General features: G+C 40.4%; 1 protein-coding gene across 4 annotated transcripts in view; it reads right to left on the minus strand.

Annotated features, from left to right (window-relative positions):
• The window catches only part of ptpro (protein tyrosine phosphatase receptor type O), a 75,932-nt gene that overhangs the window by 40,035 nt on the left and 9,594 nt on the right, over window positions 1-26,303 (minus strand). For all 4 annotated transcript variants that reach the window (XM_033614753.2, XM_033614751.2, XM_033614754.2 and 1 more), the window contains exons 2-4: window positions 4,776-5,037; window positions 2,297-2,452; window positions 1,367-1,519 (exon numbers count right to left, since the gene is read on the minus strand). In XM_033614753.2, the coding sequence (XP_033470644.1) occupies window positions 1,367-1,519; window positions 2,297-2,452; window positions 4,776-5,037 (571 nt within the window). The remainder of the gene's footprint in view (window positions 1-1,366; window positions 1,520-2,296; window positions 2,453-4,775; window positions 5,038-26,303) is intronic.

The following is a 26,303-nucleotide window of genomic DNA, read 5'->3' on the forward strand; positions in this document are numbered from 1 at the left end:
TAATATCTATATTGAGCTCTGTCAGTAAATAGACTGTGGTCATTGACGTGAGAGTTGTTTCCCTCATTAGTGGATGTGAGGAGACGTGATGACAGTAATGACTGATGCAGCTGTTTATATCGTATCAATAATGCACAGACGCAGCAGGAGGCGACTCCGTATGAGTCAGACTGTATTTATTGTCTCATTAATCTGCTGCTGCTTCTATAATAATCCTCTAATGAGAGGACTGAATTTAATTAGCAATAACCTTAAGTGTTCAACAGAAAAACTCCTTTCAACACCAGCGAGTGTTAAACCTCCATGTTTTTTAAGTATCAGCCATATCGACGCTTTACTGTACTAGAACTGTACTACAGCTGAATACTAGGAATTAAGGTCACAGTTTTTCCAGTAATCCTTGCTAAAAATGACTCTCTTTTTCCAGGATAAATACCAGAAAGATCTCAGGATTTTGTGTGTTGCTGTATTGAAGATGAAGAGACAAAGATAAAGAAGTCTTTAATTTGTCCTTTAATTCAAAAACGAAGACAACAAATCCCTTTAAAAAAATTAATGGCTTCCCCACAGATTTGGGTTGTAATAATTGAACAAATCAATGGATTATAATTTATTAAGTTTTTAATGTACTGTCTAACCAGTTTAAGGTGTTTTTTAAGAGGTTAAAACACTTCAAAATAGATAAGTGAAAAATTAAGATAATTTCAAGGTATGACTTAAGGGATGCCTTTCATGTGATTTAGCCAATTTTAAGAGTTTTTAAATTTGTATCCTTAAAAATTTAATAAAAAATATTTAATTATAAAACAATTAATGGGTAATTCAATGGAATATTAAAGGTAAATATTTTGAGATTTATGTTTTATGTACTGACACAAAGTTTCACATTACAATAGTATATTGCACATTTATATGAAGAACTTTTCTGAAGATTAGCAGACAAAGAAGCATTTCTCTTAACATCTTAAACACTGCCACACACCCTTCATAACTACAAAATATACCCTTAAAATGTTGCTGTTACAGTGATATGAGTGACTTCTTGTCACTGTAATATTAATAACCTCAGGTGAGATCTACAGAAAAGCACCAAGACTAATTCAAACTTGTAAAATTCAAAGTATTTTTTCCTTCCACTGCAAAAACAGTTGACTCTTAGAAGGAATTTTTGCTCTTTGTGCTACGATACGACGAAATGACCACATGATGTCACAAATATTAAAGAATAACACCAGAAAACTAAGTAAAAGTAATTTTATGAGTAAATCAAACCCTTTTGTGCACCTTAACTTGGATGTTACACCGACTCAACATCAGACTGAAGAACTCACAGGAGTGTGTGTGACGTCACTGTGTTGCGTCTCACCTGTCCTGTGGTGCACAGGTGTGTGTGTGATGTCACTCTGTGTCACCAGAGCAGTCTGGTACACTGTGGCCTCGGAGATCAGCTGGAAGGTGATGTTACGGTAACACATGCCTGGTAACCAGTGTTTGAACACCGTCTTCCCTTTGTAGAAATCTACAAACACACACACACACACACACACACACACACAAACACAAATATATATCATTTTAAATTCTGGATGATGAGGACATTTAGCTTAAAACTTTAAAGACTAAGAAAAGCACAAACACAGTAAAACAATCCAGAAGAAGTGAAAATACAACGTTCAAAATATTACTTAAGTAAAAGCATGTACAAACTAGAAAAGCACTCAGAGAGTGCAGACCTCCGCCAAGTAGGTGATATTCCCTCCCCCTCTGCATCAGATTTTGCAGCCTGCATCACAATTAGGTTATTTGCATCACTATCATTATTAGGTTATATATGCCTTCACCATGGAGACACTGTGGTGTATTTATTTCGAATATAATATGTTTTTTTGTATTTTTCACTTTCTTTTTTTCCAACACAGAACATTAATTTCAACTTTAGAATTACAACAATATTTAGCGAGCAGAACAAGACGTGCTGTCCGGCCACCAGATGGCGCTATTTTCACCGTCTTTAGAAATTGGAATTGCTGCTGAGGCTGTCAGACGATAGACTTTATTTATTATTTTATCCACTTTGTTTCAACCGATCACCACCAAAATTGTATCATCTGTTCCTTGTCCCATTATCCACCTTTCCTGAAAATTTCATCAAAATCCGTTCAGAACTTTTTGAGTTATTTTGCAGACAAACAAACAGACAAACGACGGCGAAAACATAACCTCACAGTGTGTTATTAACCATTTATTACATTTATTAAAGTGAAAGTATTTCCTGTTTACTGATGGTTTCTTGTACCTTTATAGAGCATCGACCGTCGCTCCTGTCCCTCTGTGTAGCTGATGTTGACTCTGCTGAAGATGTTTCCGGCCGGGGGCTCGATTTCAAACACCACGCCTGTCTCTGGAGACTCCTTATAGTCCAATATGTGGACACTGCGGACAGGAAGTGGCTCTGAGGAGACAGAAGAGATCACACTTCAGACGTCTGGATTATATTACATTAAAATTATAAAAATTCACATGAAATTTTTTGCACAAACATTAAATTCTCTTAAAATCTTATTACATCTTTATTAAAAAGTAAAGCGATGAAATATAAGGGATTAAGTTTTACAGTGAATGAAACGACAATACTTTTTACCACTTAAATAAAAAAAATATTCAAATACCCAAATACAGAACAACTAATTGTTAAATTAATGGATTTTAAGGCAAAAAAATGTATACATTAACCCAAAACTTTGTAATCAAATTGTAAATTAAAGGCCTAATCACAATTTAGGATTCCAATTAATCAAGTCAAGTCAAAATTTATTTATATAGCACATTTAAAAACAACCTCGGTTGACCAAAGTGCTGTACAGTTCATCCAAAGAATGAATGAATAGCAAAAACCACAAAAATTGAATGAATAAACCAACGACCATGATATATTAAGGAGTTTGAAATGCATTGTCTGCACAGATTAAGGCGTTTTTAAAGGGATAGTGCACCCAAAAATGAAAATTCAGCCATTATCAACCCATATGCCGACAGAGGCCCTGGTGACTGCTTCTCTGTGCTCCGCGTTCACGTGTGCGCGCTCAGGGTGATCGGTGATGCACGGTCTCTGAAGAGCAACAGTCTCGTCAGTACTGATGTCCAGATTCTCAAGTGCAGGCATCGCCAATTCCCAGTCTGAGCAGCAAAGACTTTCCTCATCCGTTGGCATTGCTTTGCATTTGAAACAACTACACCACCAGGTTTCCAGTGCTCGACTCCGGTATTCTGCGGCTGGCTGAGGGTTAGGCTCATGAGCTGCAGCGGCTGCTTCGTCCAGTAGCCTGAGTTCTGTCCGTATACTCGGGCTCAAACAAATACGGCTCAACAAAGAAATGCTGTTCCTCCTCAATTTCAAAGTCTTCAGACATGTTGGGCTGTCCTTTGCTAAAAGGCCGTAGTGCAAATTATCTTTTAGCTACTGTGGTTACGTTGTCTCCCCCTGCGGTGCACGTGTCACGTGATGTAAATACGGATAAGCAAAGCTCATGCTTTCGCTGGTCTCGCGCAGGCGCGCACACGTGAGTGCGGAGCACAGAGAAGCAGTCAGAGCTACAGGCTACAGTGAGGCTAAAAACAGAGTTCATATGACATTTATCTAAACAACTTTTTATGTCGGGGCTGCAGCACACTTGGATCACTATGGATGAGCAGTATGGAGATACTTTGTGGATTCAATTTTGTGTTCTTGGACGTTAGTCTGGGGCGCCGTCTGCCATTAGGTGTGCTAGCTGCTCCCCCCGCCGATCTCTGCAAGGGATGTGAGGACTCTAAAACTTCACCTGAGCCTCCATCGGCATATGGGTGAGCAGATAATGGCTGAATTTTCATTTTTGGGTGCACTATCCCTTTAAGAGGTTGAAAAATGTACCAAAGAGTTAACTGAAAAAAAAAATTTAATCTTTGAAATGTATACATTAAGGGATGCTTTCACGTTTTTTAGACAATTTTTAAGGGATTTTTACACCTTAAGCCAAAAATAATAAAATAAAACACTTACCACAGAGCAATTAATAGATAAATCAATGCAATTTTAGGGTTAATACATTTAAGGAATTTAGTTTTAAAGTGTAAAAAATTAGATTAATCTTAATTTACCCATAATAACTGAACATAACCCTGAAACCCCTGAAACTTATCGGTAGCCGAAGTCCTTAACTTGTCCACTACTTTAAAGAGAAGAAATCAAATCCTTTTTTCAAATTGTAAATTTAAGGCTTAATTATATATTATATTAAGATTTTAATGTATTGTCTAACCAGTTTAAGGTATTTTTTAAAGAGGTTGAAACACTTCAAAATAGTGAAAAATTAAGGTCAATTCTCGAGGTATGACTTAAGGGATGCTTTCGTCTAGTCATTTTTAAGAGTATTCAAATTTTACCCTTAAAATTGAATTTACATTTTTAATTACTAAAAAATGAATGGGTAAATTAATGGAATTTTATGGTAAAATATTTTGAGATTTATTTTCTATGTATGTACCAACACAAGGTTTCACATTAAAATAGTATACTGCACGATTATATGAAGACAAAAGGAATTATCTTATGTTGATCATGAACACTGAATAATTAGAAAAATCCATTTTGAACATTGTGGTTATATAATAAATAGTAGTTTGGTTATGAAATAAATAACTGTTATAAAAGAATAATCATGGATTATTTATTATGTTCCTTTTGTCTCTTCTACAATAAAACTTATATCATATTTAAGAGATTTCCAGTTTCTTACGTGTGAGCACAGACACAGTCTTGACAGGTCTGGACCAGCTCTGTCCCAGTTTAACCAGTAGCCCCACAGTGTAGCAGAGACCATGATATGACGTGTTGAACAGCAGAGGCTCACTGGTGTTCACAAACTGAACCAGGATCGGTCGAGGCTCTCCGGAGATCTGAGCGGCGTACGCTGTGGCGTTCTCCTGCAGGTCCGAACTCTCGAGCGCCACCACAATCAGTCCGTCATCGTTTACCGACAACTGGAACGCCGACACGCTCTGAAACACAAAGAAAGTGTCCGTCATGAGCTGGGACATGAAGACAACAACAAAATAAATCTGTACCATTAATTCAAGAAGTCAAAAACATCTGCTGGAGTTTCAGTGTGTGGTGGGGAGTTCAAGACAAATCTCAAGTTTCAGCCTTATGTAACAAAAAGAAGCTAAGGTTTGGATATTCAATATTGATCTGATAGTTGACGGTAAAGACATGTCAGGAAAAGTACAAACATCCCGACCAGGAGAGACAAAATTTGGCGGCAGCTGCACAAAAACCCTTAAGTTAAAATTTTCCCTTAAGTCCAACTTTAAGTTTCCTTAAAATAAAACTGGTTGTGTTAAACACACTTATGTATTTTCCTTAAAGTTTCATTGAAAATGTAAAAAGTATTTATCACAATGGGAAGCAGAACTAAATATTAATCTGTCGGGAGATGAGTGGCATTCCATCTGTAGCACACAGCAAACCTCCACCAACACTTCTAAAAGATGGAGAGACATTTCATACTTAAGGAGAAAAGCTGACATGCTACTGGCTTGATTAATGAACGAATGACTTCATTTCGAACCAAAAATAGATAAAACATAATAAAAAACAAACAAGACAAAGACAATAGTGTCCGAAAAGGAGTAGGTAGAAGTAAAACTTATGTGTTCCTACCCTTTCTTACATTTCTGCTGTTAACTATATTATTTCAACAGATTCCCAAATTTATTTACAACTAATACAAAACTATCCCCAGTCTATTTACCACCCAGTTAAATAAATACGTAATAAACCCAGTTTATTTACAGTCCAAGTGCCACCCAGTGTTACAGAATAAATATGCACTTCCATAACACAAAAAGACTCTCCTTAGCTGCGCGAACACATTTTTTAAAACTAAATTGTCACAAAACATTTTTTGAATGTTGCCAGGAAGTAGTTTAGTTCTCGTTTTAAATAATTGCTGTTTTAAATTTGACCAGATCGAGAAATTTCAACGCACAAGACTTTAAAAACAGTGTGTTGGTGTGTTCCCTGGACCCCACACTGTGTACTGTCCTTTGAAGGATGTATAATGGTTATAAGTTGCTTTTCTAAGTGTTGCCCCAAACTTCCTCACAGTAAGTCAAATAATAAGGTGAGGTGAGGTACTCAATTAATATGCAGATGAATTTTTCTCTTTCACATTTAAATGTATTTTTTGTCCATAAAATGCCAAAAAAGGTTAAAAAAAAATGTCCATCTAAGTTTCCCAGAGTCCAAAGTGACAAACCTCACTTTTATTTACTTTATAAATATCGAAGGAAGGAACCCAATAAATCTTTGCATTTCACTTCAATTGACAATTCATCAAATATCAAAATGCTAATCTATTATTAATCATTTCATTTTTTATTTATTTATCATTTCAGCTCTACAAGAAACTCTTTATATTTGAGAACATATTTGTTTCATTTCTGTTCCTGAAAACAAAATAAAAAACAAACAGCGAAAAGCATTAAAAAAAAAATCCATACTCTTGAAATAAAGGTCTTGATGCACCGACTTCATAATATACTTAAAAAAATTCTTGTAATATTTAATACATTTCCAGATGAGCAGTGAAATAATCTCCTACAGTCAGACTCATGAATCATTCAGATCCATTAAATAGACCGCACCGCCAAAAAGGTCACCTCCATCTCTCCTGCTTACAGTCTGAACACAAGAAACCACCTGGTTCACAATGGACGAGTTGTGAGTTCATGTTTTACACTGTTTGAGGTTCTGTTTCAATATATTTTTAGAAAAAAGAGATTTTCATAAAGGGCAGAATATGTTCCCCCTCTAAAGTAATCACCTTCTCACCCTATACACATTTTGATCAATAATAATGGCGGTAATAAAAGCTTATTTAGCACCCTGCATACAGCAGGTAAAAAAGAAACATTCAAAACATTGCACAAAGGATTCAGTAAGTTCCTGGAAGGCTTTTAATTTGAAACATCTACAGGAAGTCTAATTAGTATAAGAGCCTGGAGTTTATTATTAATGTAAGTGATTAAGAGTTGGTGTTATTTATGTATTTGTTGTTTGAATTTTAGATATTAAGGTAGCTGATGCTTCCTACAGCTCCTTTGAACACTGTTTTTTCCCAGTTGACAGTGAACACATACGAGCATGTTTTACAACAGTCACTGAACATGACACATATGTAAACACGTCTTTTGATTTGTCACATCAAACACAAAAGACGTCTGTTCTCGTTCAAGAGTCACACGGTGACTTCTGACTGCTGAAACAATTAAGTTTATTTATCTGATCTCAGTGTGAGTTAACAGGAAGAACATGACGGCTTCCAGGAATTAAACACACCCCAGCTCTCCTGGATTCTTCAGCATCGTTCTTGAATCTTTTCTTTAATGAGGACAGATTTGAGGCTCCTCATGGCCCCGTCTAATTACTGGATCTCTGCAGGATGTCGTCTGTTGAGAGCCAACACCCTTCAAACCCCCCTCACCATAGTCTGACCACGAAGGTCATCTCACTGACCTCTGCAACCAAATCACTGTTTACCCTCAGCACCGAGGAGCCTGATGGATTTTCAGTAACCACAACAGATCAGCAGTCGTTCACAGTCGTCGCTGACTAATGTCACCTCTCTGTTAGCTGGATCTGTGTATTTCTTGGGACCACTTAACTCACTTCAGGCTTCCAGAAATACCCCTTTGTCAGATTACTTCTCCAAGGTTTCACCGAATCTGTGTATTTGTTGGAAATTAACCGCCTCTGAGTTCTGTGTAAAAACAGTCATCACTACTATATTCCCTGAACCACACGTAGGCTTTGTGTCATTACTGAGAACATGTCCCTGTTCTCCAGTAACACCCACTGTTTCTGTGTATTTCCTGCGTGAGTCATCACTGCTATACGCACTTCACAACCCATGTGGTCTGTGTAATTGCTGTAAACAGTCATCACTTCCATACCTTCCTATACTATCCATCTACTATATGTATTTGCTGGAGGTCATCAACACTACTGTCCTAAAACAACCCACTGGCTCTGTGTATTTACTGAAAATGTAACTTAAAATTTCCCCCGTTAAAGGGTTTTTCTGGGGAGTTTTTCCTTATCCGCTGTGAGGGTCCTAAGGACAGAGGGATGTCGTATGCTGTAAAGCCCTGTGAGGCAAAATTGATTGATTGATTGATTGATTGATTGGAAATTTACTGTATTGTAACTGGGCCGTTCATTCATACTGTTGCTGGTTATTCATTGCACCACACTCTGGGAGCGCAGAGCGTTCTCTGGGCACAGACTGAGCAGCAGCTGCTCCTCTAATCCATCGATCTGATCGGATCGACTGATAATTTATCCGACCCGCAGCTCAAAACTCTCAAACACAAACTGCTGCTGAAGAAAAAAAAAAAGAACTCACGTAGTGTTCCGCCTGTGCTGCGTTCATGGACCCGTGAAACCTCTGAATTAAGAGAGCTGATACAAAATGGTACAAGAGGACACAGAGATTCAAATTCTGTCGGACACACTGGGTACTCTACTTTGGAAACCACAGCAATCAGTTATTCTCAAAGTGAGAACCTAGGGACACAACGTTGCCACAGGATTTGTTCATTTCCATTCTTTAAATTGTAACAGTGTCTTTTAAATATTGCTAACATCATGTTAAAAATGAGTCAACATTTACATTATGTACATACTATACGGCAGTGGTTTTCAAGTCACCGGTCAACTTGACTCCAAGAGGTGGGTTTGCACAACCCTCTAATACGGTCATATACCGTCATATACCTCGGTGAAATTTCGGAAAGTCTGAGGGTATGAAACAATAGATACCGCCCAAGCCCTATTACTTATATGTAGAAGTTACATTATAACCCTAAATATGTAATATTAATCTAATTATTTCCAGCTCTAGCAGCCTGATCCACCCACCGGCCCTGTGTATTTATTGGGTTACTCATATTCCCTATTTAATGTTAAAAATCTTAAAATAAATCAAATATAACCCTCTGAGACTCGTCTGTGTCAAACGACGTCCTGCAGTTTGATTGATTTTATATTCACTGCAGGCCACGATCAATAAAACATGACGTCTCTGGGAAAGTATTGATTTTAATAACTGGAGATGAATTATAGTTCTTTATCTGATATCAGCTGATCTGAGCCGCAGAGAGCTGATTTCCTGTTCAGGTGTTTTTCAGTCTGATGATATCAGCTGGTGTTTCATTAAATCTGACAGCAGGAGAGTCGACGCCTCGCTGAGCTTCGTCTGTCTGACAGGATGAAGGTGACAACATGAACTCCTGATAGGAACTCTAATAATAACTATAATAATAATAATAATAATAATAATGTGTTCTCTGAGCGGCTGATCGCAGCCTCAATCCAATGAAGAGAAATGATATCACAGAACGTCAGAGGACGTGTTGGACATGACGGTGGAAACTCACAAAAATAACAATTAAAATCCAGTGATTGCATACCGATCAATTAGCTCTCTGCCCTTTGAGCAAATTATCAACGTTAACTGCAATAAATTCTCCATCATTAGATGCTTCAGTGACACCAGTTCATTAATTTCCTGTCAATCAACCAATCAATTAATCTGCTCATTGTCTCAGTGCTCAACATAATAACTGAATCTCGCAGAGAGAAACAAATTTGTCTTCAAACAAACACATCACAAGAAAACTATTTGATGATAGCAAAATATTCACAAGAAAAAAACATTTTGAAAATGCAATCAACTCACAATTACAAGAAAGCGTTCTCATAATCACGCAAAACTCAGTCCGCTATAAATCAATCGACAACAACCATAATAATGAGAAAATAAAACACCTTAATTCATGCTTAAACCCATCACTTTAAGGGAAATTAGATGCTAACACTCCTGTCCAGACACTGCGCCTTGCAGACCACCGGTAACGGGGGCAAATGCGTCCCGTATAAGTTTGCGCATTAAAATTGCTTTTTTTCAGCAATGACCGGTTCAGATCACCAGTGCTATCTCTGTAGAAAGCATACTAAGCGTTTCGAACATTGTTTATATAACATTACCTCCACTGTGTCTGTAGCTCTCTCTACTCGTGGGACAGCCGTTTTCTTGAGGAAGAGGTGTTTCGGGATTGGATGTCTTCTCTTCTTCGGCTGGCAGTAGTCATCTTGGGAGAAGTGAGCACTGCAGACCCGATGGTCTGCAAGGCGCAGTGTCTGGACAGGAGTGTTAGCATCCATTTGTAGCACAACTAGCCACAACTTCAGCATCTCGCCGTCCGACAAAGGCAGCCTATGAAAGCTGTACGGGGTGTTGCGATGACATCACACACAGCCCAGAGGTAAGGGAAATGCTATTTACAGAGACAGCACTGGCGATCTGAACCGGTCAGTGGCGAGAAAAAGCAATTTTAATGCGCAAACTTATACGGGACGCATTTGCCCCCGTCACCATTTTAGCTTGTTTCGCGGCTGCTGGCTGCATCCGCCTCCCTCAATACTGAACCAATTTTAGAACGAGTTGTGCCTATGAATCATACACACACATACACATGGGGAAATAGGGCCCAGGTTGAAAAATACCAGAGTTATCCTTTAAGCGACTGACTGTGCGATCTGAACATTTACTTGCTGTTGTCAAAACAGCATCATTACGGTGCTGGGGTTGTTATTTTACCTTTCTGGCATTCCCCTGGTAACCCTGTGCTTTATTGTCAGAACGCAATGCATTGTGGGTAATTTCCTAGGGCAAAGTCTGCAAAAATACAGACTTACGGAGAGTGTGCACAAAGGACTTAAAATTAGGGATGCATGATTTTTTGTCGATATCCAATATGCCGATATATCCTCCTGAGACCCTGTGTCCTCACATGAGGACATCACATTTTGGGTCTACTTGACCTTATGCTTTATTCTACTTAACTTAGACCTGTTGTCCTCGATCGTGGACACTTTTTTTGTGCCATCTAGTGGTAGTAAGAGCACAACACACTAATCCATGTAAAAACAAGATGGCAGCCATCTCTGCCAAGTCAGTCTGCAGCTGATCCTGACACGAAAGTGGACAAGGTCCAAAACCTGATCACGTTATGGTTGAAACTTGTTTATTTGTGATTAATAATGGTTGTAGTTTGATATGGCAACAAATTTGACCAACTTTAGCAACACTAACAAGATAAGACACTGTTAATTAGGAAGTACTCCTTTGAGGTCACTGGGACATTGATACTAGAAACCAATGATGTGCTGATTCCAATTTTCATTTTGAAACCAATATCAGCCGATATCGATGAGGTGCCGATATTATCGTGCGTCCCTACTCAAAATGTCTGCAAGAGAGCTCTCATGCAGTTGATTTGACTGTGTGACAGTCCGAAGCCAATGTGGACTTATCTTATCGTATTTCTTCTCCTCTGATCGAGCTCGGCTACCAGTTTACCTCTATTTCCAGTCTTTGATGTTACAGTCGGAATATTTGGAAGCAGGAGTTTTGTGTATTGTACAGTCATTTCCGGGGAGGTTAAAGGGAGTGTTGTTAGTGGATTAAAGTATTTGTCATATCAGTAACAAACACATGAAACCCATGAACACATTATGAAACCAAACAAAGAGTTTTTTTTATCAACTCTTCCTCTGTAGATCAGGAGATAATCCATCTGCAGAGATTCTGACCCACTTTTCTAATCTGACTGTCACATAGTGAAACCTAGCAAACGTGCTGCAGAGAGGCATGCTGGGAGTGATCACAAAAACATCACCACGAGGACGTTTAGGAATGTGAAATATTCTCTCTCAGAGCACATCATATGGACTCAGGGTTTGGTCTCTATACTACATGTGTGAGGGTGAAGACAGCCGAGGGCGAAGACATGATACACGCTCTGAATTTCTCTTTTGTTCGTTCTCATCACACAGAAAACACACTGTTACACAAGTTGACCTAAATCCTGAAAATATATTTCTGTCAACAGATAAACTTGGTGATTTATCTGTTTGTGAGCTCCGTGTCAGGACACAGTGTGGACACGACAACAGAAACCGATGCTATGACAGCAAAAAAGGCTGTTCAAGTTTGAATTCTAACTGTTAAATTAAAACTGAATTGATGTGTTTAGGATTCTCTGTCTTTACAATCGGCCCCAATAACCTCAAATCATGCCTTTCTTCCATCTTTTATAGATTGTGTATTTACAATTTGGACTACCCTGGGCATCAAATCAATCAAAGACCTACATATAACACTTTTGCTTCTTTTCAACAGTTATCTGGAAAGTCTGCCCTACTTCAACAACACCTCTTTAGAGATCTCCAGACTCGTAGTTTTGTCAGCAGCAGATTTCCTTCGTTTCCTAAATTGCCACTTGATTCACCTTTGGACACATTCCTTGAGCCAGTATCCACCCTGAATGGAATGATGTCATCTATATGTGCTCGAATTCATTCCCTGCGGCCAGACTCTCTAAACTGAAGTGAATGTGGATCTGGGAGAGGAGATTCCTGAGGAACCTTGGGAAGGTGTCCTTGATAAAGTACACACATCATTTATCTGTGCATCTATAGTACACCACACCCATTTCACGAAGGTTAGGCTCTGTAGGGTCTATGAAGATGTGAACCTTGGTAGAGGTCAGTTTTCTTTGTTCTATTAGTTATTGTTAAAATATTCAAGAGATTCATCCTTCAAAAAGCTAGAGGTATGGACAGGCTATACGATGCTTGTTAAGGTTGCTTAGCAACCTCCGACGCAACCTGCAGCCGAGCTCTTGAAAGCTGGCTCAAAAAGGCACAAGAGTAGCGCCCAGCGCCTGACCTTGTGTATTCCAGGTGGTTAAAGACGCAGCATGTGTGCGGCCCCTAATTTCCAGGGCTGGTACCTGCGGTTATTCCACAGGCTAGTTAATAACATGTCGGGCAGGAAATCCAAAGTGTGGGATCATTTTGAGAAGGTGAAGGACGAACCCAAGGTGATATGTAAACTCATCTTCATTGGTCGACTACAAACATGACGTATCATCTGAAACATGGAAGTAGCTACATGCCCATTAGCCCACAGCGTCATTAACAGGCGGCTCGCTCAGTGTGTGACGTGCACTTGTAGATAAAATATAGGCCTATATTAATGAAGGTTCATTAGTACGGTTTTGTATTTCTCTGTAATGTAGCACAGTGTTAACAATGTTACTGATACTATTCTTTCTCACACCTTCAACTCAAACCACCAAAATATATCATTTAATCATTACATTCATATCAGAAACATGCAGGACACTAGTCCACTGATGGTCCTAAATGACGACTATTGGTCGACTAGGAAAATTCTTAGTTATCGCAATGAAGTTAAATTTTCAATATACTGCACAGCCCTATTATAAAGTGGCTTTTATTATTAGTGGTGGAGTCCGCCACCCCCAGGCTGGATTTAATTTTGTTACCAATTTGTTACCATGGTAACAAGGATATTACCGTAAGACTGTGACCTTTGTAGATTCTGGTCTAGAGTGTGAAGCTCACTGTGCCATAGCAACAGTAACTAAGGGGCTTAGTGAAGTGTCAACTGTATGAGTTGAATATTAAACTGAAATTTGACTCTGTGGCAACTGTTTCCATCAACTAATACAATTAATTGTTAATTTGTCATGTCATCAAAAGTATGTACAATCTGTAGTATACAGAATTAAATAAAAATAAAAGCCATCATCTGAATAAAATTATTCTTACAGCTTCACTAAACCGCCAACAGACACATAAATTGTCTTCACAATGGCTGATAAAACTCCTGGTATTCCTTCTTTTCCTCAGAGGGACGCCTCCATCACTGTAAAACCCTCTGACAATGATCTCAGCCCATAAAGCTTCGCCTCTTTCAACAACACCTCTCCATATTTTATTTTTTATGGTTTCAGTTGCCTTTTTCTTTTAGGTGCGCTGATGACAAACATCTCAGTACCTCTTCAGTCTCTCTGTCTCTGTAAAGGTTGCTGATTCTTGCTCACCCTCATAAAGTCCTGTACTCTCCTCTGCTGGCCTTTAAAAATGCCGAGCCGCCACTCTGCTTTAATTACCGTGTGGTGGTATTTGGAGAGAGATGTGAAGTGAGACAGAAAGAGGAGGTGAGGTGTGTTACTGACATATTTACTAGCTCTAAAGAAACAGATGGCAGTAGGAGAGTTAACTGATAAAATCAAGTGGTTAGTTGGCTTTATTTGTGGAGAGAACACTGCTTTCTGCTGAGGTTTTTCTCTTCATTGTTTCACTTCCCTTTAATTTAAAGGAAAAGTGTGGCATTATTTTCATTAGGTTGTTGTCAACAAAAGCCATAAAAACACCAAAGTCAACAATGCACTGACAGATTTGGTGTACCCCAAGGTTCGATTCTGGGTCCTGTTCTTTTCTATATTTACTTTGGTCACAAAATAAGCAGATATGATGGATTTTTTTATTATCCAGGTGATACGCAATTATATCTTCCTGCCAACCCGGGTGATGCTAGTCTGGTTGCTCTCAAATATTGCTTTAAGGAGATTAAGTATAAATTGTTTTGCAATTTTTGTCTGGCTCAATGGAACAACTGCACATCTCAGCTGAACCAAACGATGCTGCAGCCCTAAACTCCATTACTACCTGTCTTTTGGCAATAAACAATGGATGAGCAATAATTTCTTGAAGTTAAATGAAGACAAAACTGAAATCCTGCAATAACAAAAAGAGAAATACTGCTAAATTATCTGGGGAATTTAACTCCCTGAATTAAATCTGAGGTGACAAGTCTTGGAGTGGTCGTTGATTCAGATCCAAGCATTAAGTCCCACATTAACAAGGTGACGAAAACAGAATTTTTCCACCTCAGAAACAGAAACATCGCTAAGGTACAACCATTTCTAAATAAAAAAGATAAAGAGAAATTGATCATGGCGACTTGACTACTTAACGCACTTTTACTGGTCTCCCAAAAAACAACACTGACAGACTTCAAAACTCTGCAGCTGTTAACCAGAACCAAGAGGAGAGAGCACATCAGGCCAGTCTGAGCTGCTCCTCTACTGTTTATCAAACAGAAGGAAACACTGCATGTATTGGGGACTATTTTCAGCAGCGGATTAATCTACACTGGGTGCTCTGGTGAGTATTCACAGCTCCATTGTAGTAAACACTGTAATAAAAGACACCTACCGCTCAGTGAGCGGTGGGTCAGAGGTGAAGGACGGATATCTTGTAGAAATATAAACAGACTCTTTCAGACGTCGTCCTGAGGGGCTCGGCTCACACAGAGAAAACAAAAAAATCCATAGCGATTCATTCAATTCATGGCTGCTCCGTTGTCGCCATGGCAACAGAGATGAAAGGAGAAACACATTTGGGGTAGGAGGAGATGCTTATTATGTCTGTCTGATTCCAGGATTACCATGGACACAGTGGAGAGCAGGGAGCCTCCGGGGCAGCGGGGACTGTATGCTAATGTTATCCTCCACCCGTAAACTGTTTATTCACAGGTTCATTAGAGCTGCGAGTGATACGCAAGGAAACCAGAATATATTCACATGATCCGAGAGAATTTATACAGACAATAAAATAAAATCTAAGACAACGTACGTTTAATTTAGAGCAGATAAAAGACAACTTTATGGTATCCTGGTATTACAAAATAATTATTGGTACTATCAGTAAGGATGACCCTTAAAGAATGAAAACAGAAGAGTTATTGTGGTTGAACAGATGTTTTATTTCTATAACTGAAACTTGAAACCATTTTTTAAAGGAAGTATGTGTAAAAAGTCGGTATGATGACCGTCAGTTTTCATGTTTGGATATACCTTAAAATCAGTATACCGCTGCAACCCTTGTCACGACAGCGATAATGTCAGAAAAAACAGGTACCTGCTGAAATAAAACAAAACATAACTTGAAATCTAGAAAAAAATAGGGAGTGCTGCACCAGGTTAAGGCTATGTTGTAGTTAGTACTAAAAAAAAAATCAGGTACTCTTCAAGGATGGGGGAAAGAGTCACTTAAAAACACATTGTTTTTCATCCTTGTATATATCTTATATTTTTCAGTTTCTGCCACTTTATGTGCAGGTTTGTCACAATATAACAATTCTGATTTTATTTCCCTGTTGTTTCCTTTCTGTTTATTTGGCATTGAATCTTTTTTCTTGTTACTAAACATGTTAATTATTTATAGTATACATTTACGTCATTTGCAATTTCTGTTATTTTGTCTAGTAGGGCTACACCAATATATCATGTGACCTGTGTCACATGACCCTTATATTAGCTCTTAAACTGCACACCTGTTTCAAATGCATTATCCACCCTGATGAAAACTCTCTAGTCGAAACGTGTTGGTTTATCCATGTATTAATAAAGGATTTTTAACTACAGTCAGGCTGCCTCGGATGCATTTTTGGACTGCCTATCTGTGCTGCAGGGCTGTCAAAATTGCTCAAAAATGACGTTCGAATATTCCTTCTAAAAATAGCTCATAGGTTCAAACCATTCGAATATTTTTTTTTTTTTCGCATTGTGTCCACAAGAGTACAAACTAATACAAGGAAACATACTTGTATATGTATTAATACAAGGAAACATAATTACTTGTAGGTATTTTTATTTCAACATAAACGTCTTTGAAAACATTTACATACCTACACATTAAAACACATAAAACAATTATCTATAACATTACGTTATAAACGACCGCGGACCTCTTGCTCGCCCCCCCTCTCTGACCCGTGGCCACACCGCCCACAGAAGTGCTGTGAATAGCCTCGAAGCGCCGGACCGTGGCCGGCTCGCGCCCTGCAGCGATCGTTTCGGCGTCTGGTCTATTTTCTGTGCGAGCCACGAGCGAATGTGTCAAGCCGGGTGACGGAGTCAACAGATGGGAGCAGAACCGCTTGTTGACCAGCGTGGAAAAATGCGCGTCTGATGTGAACGGAAATGCTCCAGCTCGCACGAGAATTTCGGTGCACTGCGCTTAGCAGCACTTCCGCGGGCAGTGTGGCTCTGGCAGTGCGTTCAGTGCAGCGGCCCAGACCAACGCCCACTCGCACAGAGGACAGCTGCAGTGTTTTTTTTTCTCCACAATCGAATATCAATTTTCACATTCGAAGGTCCATTTTTTTTTCAAATTCGAATTTAAATTCGAATTTAGAATATTCGTTGACAACCCTACTGTGCTGTGGACCTTTACACTGAATCTTTTTAAAATGTACCATCTTAACTAGTTTCTAAAGTTGGCCTGAAATTTAAATTCCTGTCTCTTTTGGTGTAGGAAAATACAAATTATATTGAAACTACAGCACATTTTTCTATTTATCAAAAGACGATAAAAGTTTTTCACAAAAAAGAGACGTGGTTTGAGGCTTTCAACCACATCCACATATTTTTTTGTTCTTAACAAGAAAATAAAGGATTTTTATGGATTTAAGGATTACTCAATATATACTCTGTATCAATAAAACAGAGACTGACGATCTTACTAACAAAGCAAAACAACATCTATCTCTGTAGGGATCCTTTCTTTAATGTTGTCGGACACTTATAATAACAATCTGAGCCTGTCAGTGACAAAAACAAACACTTTTATGTCAATGACATAAAGTGATGGTGTGAACATGCCCTGAGTGGTTACATTGGAGCTTGTTTCACCACTGCTGGCTGCAGCGTTCTCACTCAGTACTGGACCAAGTTCATAAATGGTTTTCCTTCTTCGTCATTTAGACACAAAAACGAGAGGAAATAGGGTCCAGTTTGGAAAACACCCAACTTGCCCCATAAGTACCGTACTTGAGTATCTGTACTGTACTTTGCAGCACTGAAAGCGACTAAATGGAGCTTCAGAAATCTTCATTCTTAATCTGTAAAGTAAGAAATGAAAACCAACATTATCCTCATGAGGACACACACACACACACACACACACACACACACACACAGGCGTGTTTCAGGCAGCAGAGCTGATGAATGAATGGAGTATCTGACCCTGTGAATGAGCAGAGAGCGGGGGGGGGGGTCAGGAGGCGTCGCCCTCAGGCAGCTGCCAACATTATCATGCAAACCTCCAGGTTTTGTCTTCTTGTGTGGAGGCGAGGTGGGGGGGTGGGGGGCCTCGGAGAGAGGACGGACCTCTGACAGCGCCAACCAGGAGAGGACGGGGACCTCCAGAGTCCATTAGACTATGAATGAGCCTGAGCAGGTCCACACTGACGGCATGTTACAGCACTCCTCTGTCCTGCTTCAGGGCTCGCTGACAGCAGAGCGACACTACGGCTAAACGTTCACTCTTCTCAATGAGGTTTGGTGAGACGGACGTCATGTGGTTTTCTTCACAAAGCAGAGCTGAGCAGTCAATCATCTGCTGTAAAATCTAATGACATGAACACACCACTTGCTCAAACATCAGTCACCGAAATTAAGTTTGGCCCAGTTTTGTATATAAGTCGGAGAGTAAACTTCAACACTCACATAAATCAGTAAGTTGAATAAAAGACTGAGCTCACAACATGTAGTCTTGTTTGCAGAGCTACAACTGAACAGCAGTTGTGCTCAGATTTCTTATTTAAAGAAAAAAACAACTCCATGTTGTTTTTGAGAACACATTTTTCACAGTCGTGTCTTTCAGCTAATTAAAAGCAGTGCAACAAACACTACTCAGTGAAGCCTGGTGAGGGTCAGGAGGTGTTTTCTGGTGACAGACTTCATTTCCTCAGGCTTTACAATACGTGACTGACAGCTCTCTCTTTCATTTAGCAAACAATGTGACCTCCTCTCACGATCTCACCACCTCCTTGAACGTCAAATCTTTCCTAAACTAACCTTAAAAACCAGGTTTGGCCAAAAAAGAGGAAAAAATTAAAATGAACACCTCACGGTTGTCTACCTCCATGAACCAGTCGCAGTTACAGTTTATATTCATGTCTGTCCAGACTCATCTGTCGCCATGACAGTAGACAGTGCTTCAAATATTGATGCTGCTGAAGCTACAAATTCTGAGACAGAGATGACAGTAGACGCAAAAGATCTACACAGTCAGCACAGTTTGAAGATTAGAGCCACTGATTCAGTATCTGACCAAATGTCTCCCCTTCTGTTCCTGAGATATGACACTGAGTGATTATGCAGAACATTATGATGTCACAGTGAAGCTGACCTTTGAGCTTTTAAATCTAATATGTCTTCACTTCCTCATTTTATCCGGTTAGATATTTGAGTGAAATTTTGTCATAATTAGCAAATGAATTCTTGAGTTATGGCCAAAAATATGTTTTGTGGGGTCACACGAGTCCAAGTGGACGTTTGTGCCACATTTGAAGAGATTTTTGAGATAGTGTTTTCATTGGAATTTCTACAGTCTTTAACCACATCTCAGTTTACTCAGTTGAAGGCCAGACTGAAGAGAGAATTAAGGCTGCTTTCACACCTGCCCTGTTTGGTTTGGTTCAATTAAACTCAAGTTTGTTTGCCACCTAAGGGAAGTTTGTTTGGGCAGGTGTGAACACAGCAATCACACTCAGGTGTGCACCAAAACAACCGGACCGAGACCTTCTTCTGGTTACAAACGAACTCTGGTGCGGTTCGTTTGTGGTGAGAAGGTGTTCCGACCTGGATGTGAAGCAACTGCAGTCACATGACACATTGTTTGGGTTAAACATGAGCATGTTACAGTCCTGGAGGATTATTAATGTGCACCTCCTCCTGTACTGCCTTAATATGCACATTCAGCACATCCAATGCATCAAAACATTGTTTTCTAGTTGGAGCCGCGCCTCGTTTTCAAACTGTATGGTTTGACTAAAATGAACAATGACGGCAATATAGTCCACGATGAGCAGCGCTAAAATCAACCTGCGTAGTTGTCCCTCCATTGTGACATTAGAAAGTGTCACATTTATCTTGCAAGTGTACTCTTCTTCAACGTTTGCTTTACTTCCTGGATTTTTCCCACATGGAAATTCTGACCAATCAAGAGCAGCTTTCTCACACAAGGCATTTGATCTGGTCCTCTTGTAAATGCTGCCGTGAGAACACGAACCAACTCTAGGCAATTATACAACTTTGGAACAACATGAGTCCCTGATTCAGACCAAAGGAGACCACTCTAGGTCTGAGAGCACCTTAAGGTCCAATCCCAATACCCCCCTTACCCACTATCCCTTAGCCCTTGGCTCTACCCCTTGGCCCTTGAAATGAAGCAACGAGGGGTAGGGGTTGAAATTTTTCCCTAGGAATTGGGACACCACTCACTACGTCACCGCGTCGGTTACGTTCACGCATACATAACTATTTTAAACAGGAAGCTGCGAGCCATCTACGTTTCCAACCAGCATCTACAATGGAGTCTCCAGTTGAGTTGAGCGTTTGCTGTGTTCATCATAGGCCCGTTTTAGGAACTTCGGGGTAATTTTACGGGGCCGGAGCCGTTGGTGCGTGTCTCCACCGCAGGAACCACCCCCGAAGGACAGAGTTCCGGAACTTTTACAGGGGCTAAACAAGTCCCTGCCTCGGAGTAGGTACTCAGAACGGCCCCGAAAGACTCCTGTCTGGGGCTTGGGGATTACTTGGTGCTGATTGGATATACTCAAGGAGGGATGTGACGACAACTGAAAGCAACAAAATAGCCGGCATTTTTAAAACTCAGCAGACGAGGGTTAGCTTGTTCATAGCTTCCACCGCCATGTAAAAAAACTCACTAAATGGCCCGTGAAAAAAATATTTTTTCCAGCGGATATCTTAGTTACAACATGATTGAGCTAGCAAAGCAGTTTTGTGTTGCTATGTGTGGTATTTATTCAGTTATGGGAAATCACGATGTCTAGAAAGCATCAGTGGCTGCAGCTGACAGGGACAGCTAACAGCAGCAGCAAAGCCAACATCAGGACGTCATCTGTTAAAAGCCTCCCGTTGTCGGATACGACATGAAACTACTCCAGTTAGCTCAATCATGTTGTAACTAAGACATCCGCTGGAAAAAATATTTTTTTCACGGACCATTTAGTGAGTTATTACAGACACCGCTAACGGCTAACAGCTAACTACGCCCCTACGTCGCCCCGGTCAAAATGGTCGCGCAACGATTACGTCACATCCAGAGCCCGGTAACTTCACAGGAACCTTCCTCCTACTCCGCTCTCTCAGTGGAGACACAGCGGTTGAGAGGGCCGAGCGAGAGGACGTTCCTGTAGTAGTTCCTGCCCCCCAAATAGTACCAGGAACTTCTTCAGTGGAAACGGGCCTCATGCTTCATTTGATGAACGACAGACGACAGGGGACTTCTGCTAGCTAGCTAACCAGCTAACATTACGAGGCAGCATAGTTGTACTAGCTGGCGTGTTATCGTAATGTGAAAAATTTGACAGTTTTGCAGAACAGGACAGATGACAGACGCCAGATAGTGCGAGCTAGCTAGCTAGCTAAAAGCAACCTGACGACGGTAACGTTAGCTATGTATGAACTTTTTTCCCTGTCTCTTGCTCAGTGGTAGCCGTGGTGACATCTACCCCTCGCTGGCAAGTCAGCAACTGAAATCCCTCGCTCAGAAGGGCTAGTTTCATACCCACTACCCCTCGTTATGCCCCCTACCCCTACACGCAAAAAGGAATTGGGACACCCAATCCATGGGGCTTTTTTTTTTTTGACTGTTCAAAAGGTGTTTGCTTAAAACAAATTTAATTTCTGATAGATTTCTTGTTACTGTTAGTGTCAGTGCTATCACACATCACATAAAAATAACATAAATGTAAGTAAGTAAGTAAATAAGTAAATCTTTATTTATATAGCAGCATTCACAGCTCGTATTTGTAGTAAACAAATAAATCTTTAAGGTCGGTTTCAAGGTTCCTGGTTTTTGTCTTTTGTTCTAATGAAGTCAAACAATAGCTATTAAAACATCTGTACTGTAAAGGCAGTAATCTTCCTAATCCTGCTGTAAGCCTCTTAACACCACTGTTAGGTGTCACTCAGCAGCATTATAATTTATTAAGTACAAAATCTGTGTGAATAAAAGCTTCACGTCCTCCGGAGAGAGGTCAAAAACATACAGACGATCACACAGCTGTGTAACATATCTGATATTCCAACACACAGACAATTTAAAAAGTGCTGTGTGGATTATCACTGTCAGGGTTAATCCCCGTATGTGAAAGTGCACTAATAATCTGGGGATATAATCAATGAGGTCTGGTGAGTTAACAGACGGAGGGAAGCAGTCCCAGTGAGGCTGCGATTAGAGGCGAGGATCGCATGAGAGCCAGAGTTTAATCAGAATGAATTAGACACGCAGGAGAAAACACTGAGTTTATTCTTCAGACTGCTGCCTGGATACCAACACACACACACACACACACACACACACACACACACAAATAGATGATGTTTCACTGACTGAACAAAGTTACACAACTAAACTGTGGAGCTTCACCAGAGTGTATTCAGCTACAGCAGAGAGCTGGGTTCACCACATGTTAGCTTAGCTTAGCACAAAGACAGGAAGCAGGGAGGAAACTGTTCACATCAGCAAAAATAAAAATAAATGTTGAAAGCCAATGTGCCAGACATCAGTATCATCATATCATCTGTGTTCAGCTGCAGAAGCACCACAAAACCACTGCCTACGATCTGCAGTGATAGTGTCTGATCTTTTTCCGTGAACAACTCTGTCAGGAAAACACACTAATTATCTACTATGAACAATATGTAAAATATTAGATATGATATAATGTACTTGATTATTACCCCGTGCTATCTAAACAGAAATCGAGACACAGCACAATCACTTGCTGACCAGTTCTGACAAATGCACCTCTGGTGTAAACGGCCGGGTGACTTCTGACGGGAAGCTGTGCAGTACGGGACAACGGGTGCACGTCTGTCACATGTCACAACATCTGACTGAATTTTCACACGAATCATTACAGACCAAATATTTAAGATGTCTCCCATGTTCAAATTCTGTCCACTGGATCTTTGAGGCCAATCTCGGTATCTGAAAATGCCTAAAATTTTGGTAATGGTCCCTTAAATTGGTGACCCATACAAACCAGGTGGCCCCCTTCCTTGTGGTGCTGTGTGGCCGCAACCCAATCTCATTCTGAAGTCGCTGCAATCTGGCGCTTGGGCAGTGACTTGCTGCGTCAGACACTGGTGAAAAGAGCCGTCGTTTAACATTGGCATGATATGTGGTAGGGATGCTGCGATACAACTTTTTCACTTTCGACCCAATACCGATCCGATACCAGCGCATATTTCTCTCTCTCTGTTCTGACCAATATGTTCACTTTTTTTAGTACTTATTTTGTAATGTGGAATAATAGAAAAGGCTTGATCAAATGCTATTACTCAAAATGAGAATAACATAGTTCCCAAGATGAATAGTCCACAACAGTAGGTTATTATGACAAAACTTGAGCCATTTATTAGATATTTAAATTTTTACACGTTTATACGTTTAATACACGTTTTGCATTCGGCTGTTCCGTCTTTTTCGCTTTTCAGAAGGAAGTACTGCCACACCGCTGACATTTTTTTCAACTATCCACGCTGTTTTTCACCCGGTTGTTGTTATCACGTGACCTCCCCCTCCCGCTCTCCTCTCTTCTTCATGTGTTACAATGAAGTGCTGGATGGAAAAGCTGGAGCGGATTTGTGGAATGGAGTGCTAGTATCGCAGTGCTAGTGTCGCACTTTTCCCCCGCAGTGCGATCCGATCCGATCCACGTGTTTTGGCTGGATCGCAGCATATTTTCGATCCGCGATCCAGCATCCCTAATATGTGGCTGGTCGCCACTGTAGTTATAGTTTAACAGCACTCGGCAGTGGCGGCGGCGGGGGAACGCGGCAGGTCAGGAACGAAAGTTAAGGCAGCAGAAGTCCGAATAGGGCGGACAGGAGGGGTGGTGGATGGGTCCATCAAACAGCCACCTTCACCTGAGAAAACGGTGTTCGTGTTCTGTAAGTTCATAAAGCCAAACCCTGTTGTTTTTTCCTAAACCTAACCAAGGGTCAATTTGCTGTGTTGTACTGACGTAGTGCTTTTATTTTGAAAGAAGACAATGCATGTAACAGGCTGAAGTTGACACGGTGTCCCAAAACGTCAACAACCAACACACCCAGGGTACCTTGCACGTCGTATGTGAATGAGGAAAGTCCATGACCTTTTACCTTACGTCTAGGATTTGAGTATTGTGGCACTGCATTATGGAGTCCAAGGAGCATTTTTTTTATTGGTCAGGCTCAACTATATTTAACAAGCAAACAATAATAGGGCTCTCAATATTCATCTCAGTATTCGTCAAACAGAACGTCTCCAAGCTGAAATGAAGCTCTGAGATGTCAGAGAAGTGTGAAGTGAACTCTGATCTCATAAAACTGAGTGAACTGTTCCTGTTTTTACGTCCACGACACCTCTGAGGACATGAAAACAAAGTTCTGTTGACGCTGCAGTTTTTCCACCTTCACTGACAAACGGTCTCCTCCTCAGCACAAACAGCCTTAATGAATGAAAACAGGGAGATAATTAAGGAATGATGCTGCTGATGAGCCTCCACCTTCCACCCTCCTCTGGCATTTAATCAAAGTAAACTAAGAGGAATGAGCGGTGGCCTGTTGACAGCAGCTCCCTCCTTCCAAACAGAAAACAAAAAGCCTTCATCAGGGAGCCCACCAGCGACAATGGCTGCTTATCCAACCTCCCACTGCCTTGTCCTCCACTTCCACCACCTCCATCGCAGTGATAAAACAAGGACCTGAGTCCCCAGTAGAGAGACGACAGGAGACAGACATTTAAAACATCCTGCACAGGAAGCCATGAGCTAATCAATAACTTCTCTTAACTGATCAACATTTACGACAACACCACAGCCGCTCCGATCAGTCAGGGTCCAGATCAGACGGATCATCATTACAGATGACTCGGGGGGGCTGTGGTGGTACACAGAGCCTCGTTTCTACCAAACACTTCTAATACAGTTCCCTTAGAATCCATACGTAACCTGTACGGACACGTACCTAACACCTCGTCTCCACATAGCTCTGTGTAAGTATGTGAGTCAACCTAAAGTCCATTCTTTCCTACGAGACCCATTGTGATCTCTGTGTGATGATTTCTTCTTGACCAATTAACAAACAGCATTGTTTCTAGCTCCACCTTTTGGTGTTGGATCAGTGTGCTTTGAAGTCTTGGTTTGGTTTGGTTCGGTTTGGTTCTGTGTGAGTTTGGTACAGCGGAAAGAAACCCACAATGCTTAATACCCATAAAACTTTATTAGTAGCCCAGGCTATTACTTGCTTATATCACTCAACTCAACAGACCTATACTCGGGGCAGGCCTTTCATTTCTTTTACACAAAACTAATGCTCAGCAAAGATCAGGAAATACAAACTAGTGTCCACACTACTCCAGTGTTTGGAATCCTTAAAATGGAGACCTCTGAAAACGCTGCTGACCCTTGAAAACTCTGAGTTGTATTTAGTCTGGACGGGCGGTAACAGAGACTTTTGAAAATGATGAAGCAGACACGTTCGCTTCCCGATCGGTTCCTATTAGTCAGTGTGTCAAGTTAAAGTTAAAGCCGTGAGATGATGTCATTGAGAGTGCCTCATGTCCACAACTATGTAAACAACTACCGGCACATCCACGACTACGACGAGATGCAGAGATTCTTTGGGATCTTCTTGGCTATTGCGAGAGCTCTCATCACACTCATATCAGCGTTGTCAGCGTAGCCTACATAATGCCGTGATGTCTGTGTTGGTACACCAGGCAGCGCACAAGATCCAGTGGTATTCAACGCATCCAGTCTATTCAGCTAAGTTGTGAAATACACTCACCTGACATTGGAGTAATTATCTCTCTCTAAGTTCACACAGGTGTGTGTGTGAAGTAGAAGTAGGATCCAGTAGCCTACGTCATCGTTTATTCGCTAAATCTGTTTCCATTGCCAAAAGTCGCATTTTCCTAATATCGATACGCTGACTTTTCCACCCCCTCCAAACGTAAAAACTTTTTTGCGATATTTCGGCCTTTTTTTGAATTTCTGGCGTTTTCATTCAAGTTTTTTTTTGCAATTGTAGAAAATGCGAATAAAAATAGGTGGATTTAAACCCGACTAATGCTACGATACCATTCCGCCATATTTGCTTTGCATCAACTCCTGTTTTTTGTCGCCTTGACCACCTTATACTCAACAGTTCCACCTCACTGTCGGTCTAAGCCAGGGGTCGGCAACCTTTACTATCAAAAGAGCCAATTTTGACCAACAATAATAATAATAATAATATTGATA

The sequence above is a fragment of the Epinephelus lanceolatus genome, chromosome 23 (genome assembly GCF_041903045.1).
Source record: "Epinephelus lanceolatus isolate andai-2023 chromosome 23, ASM4190304v1, whole genome shotgun sequence".
In the NCBI taxonomy this organism is placed as follows: domain Eukaryota; kingdom Metazoa; phylum Chordata; class Actinopteri; order Perciformes; family Serranidae; genus Epinephelus; species Epinephelus lanceolatus.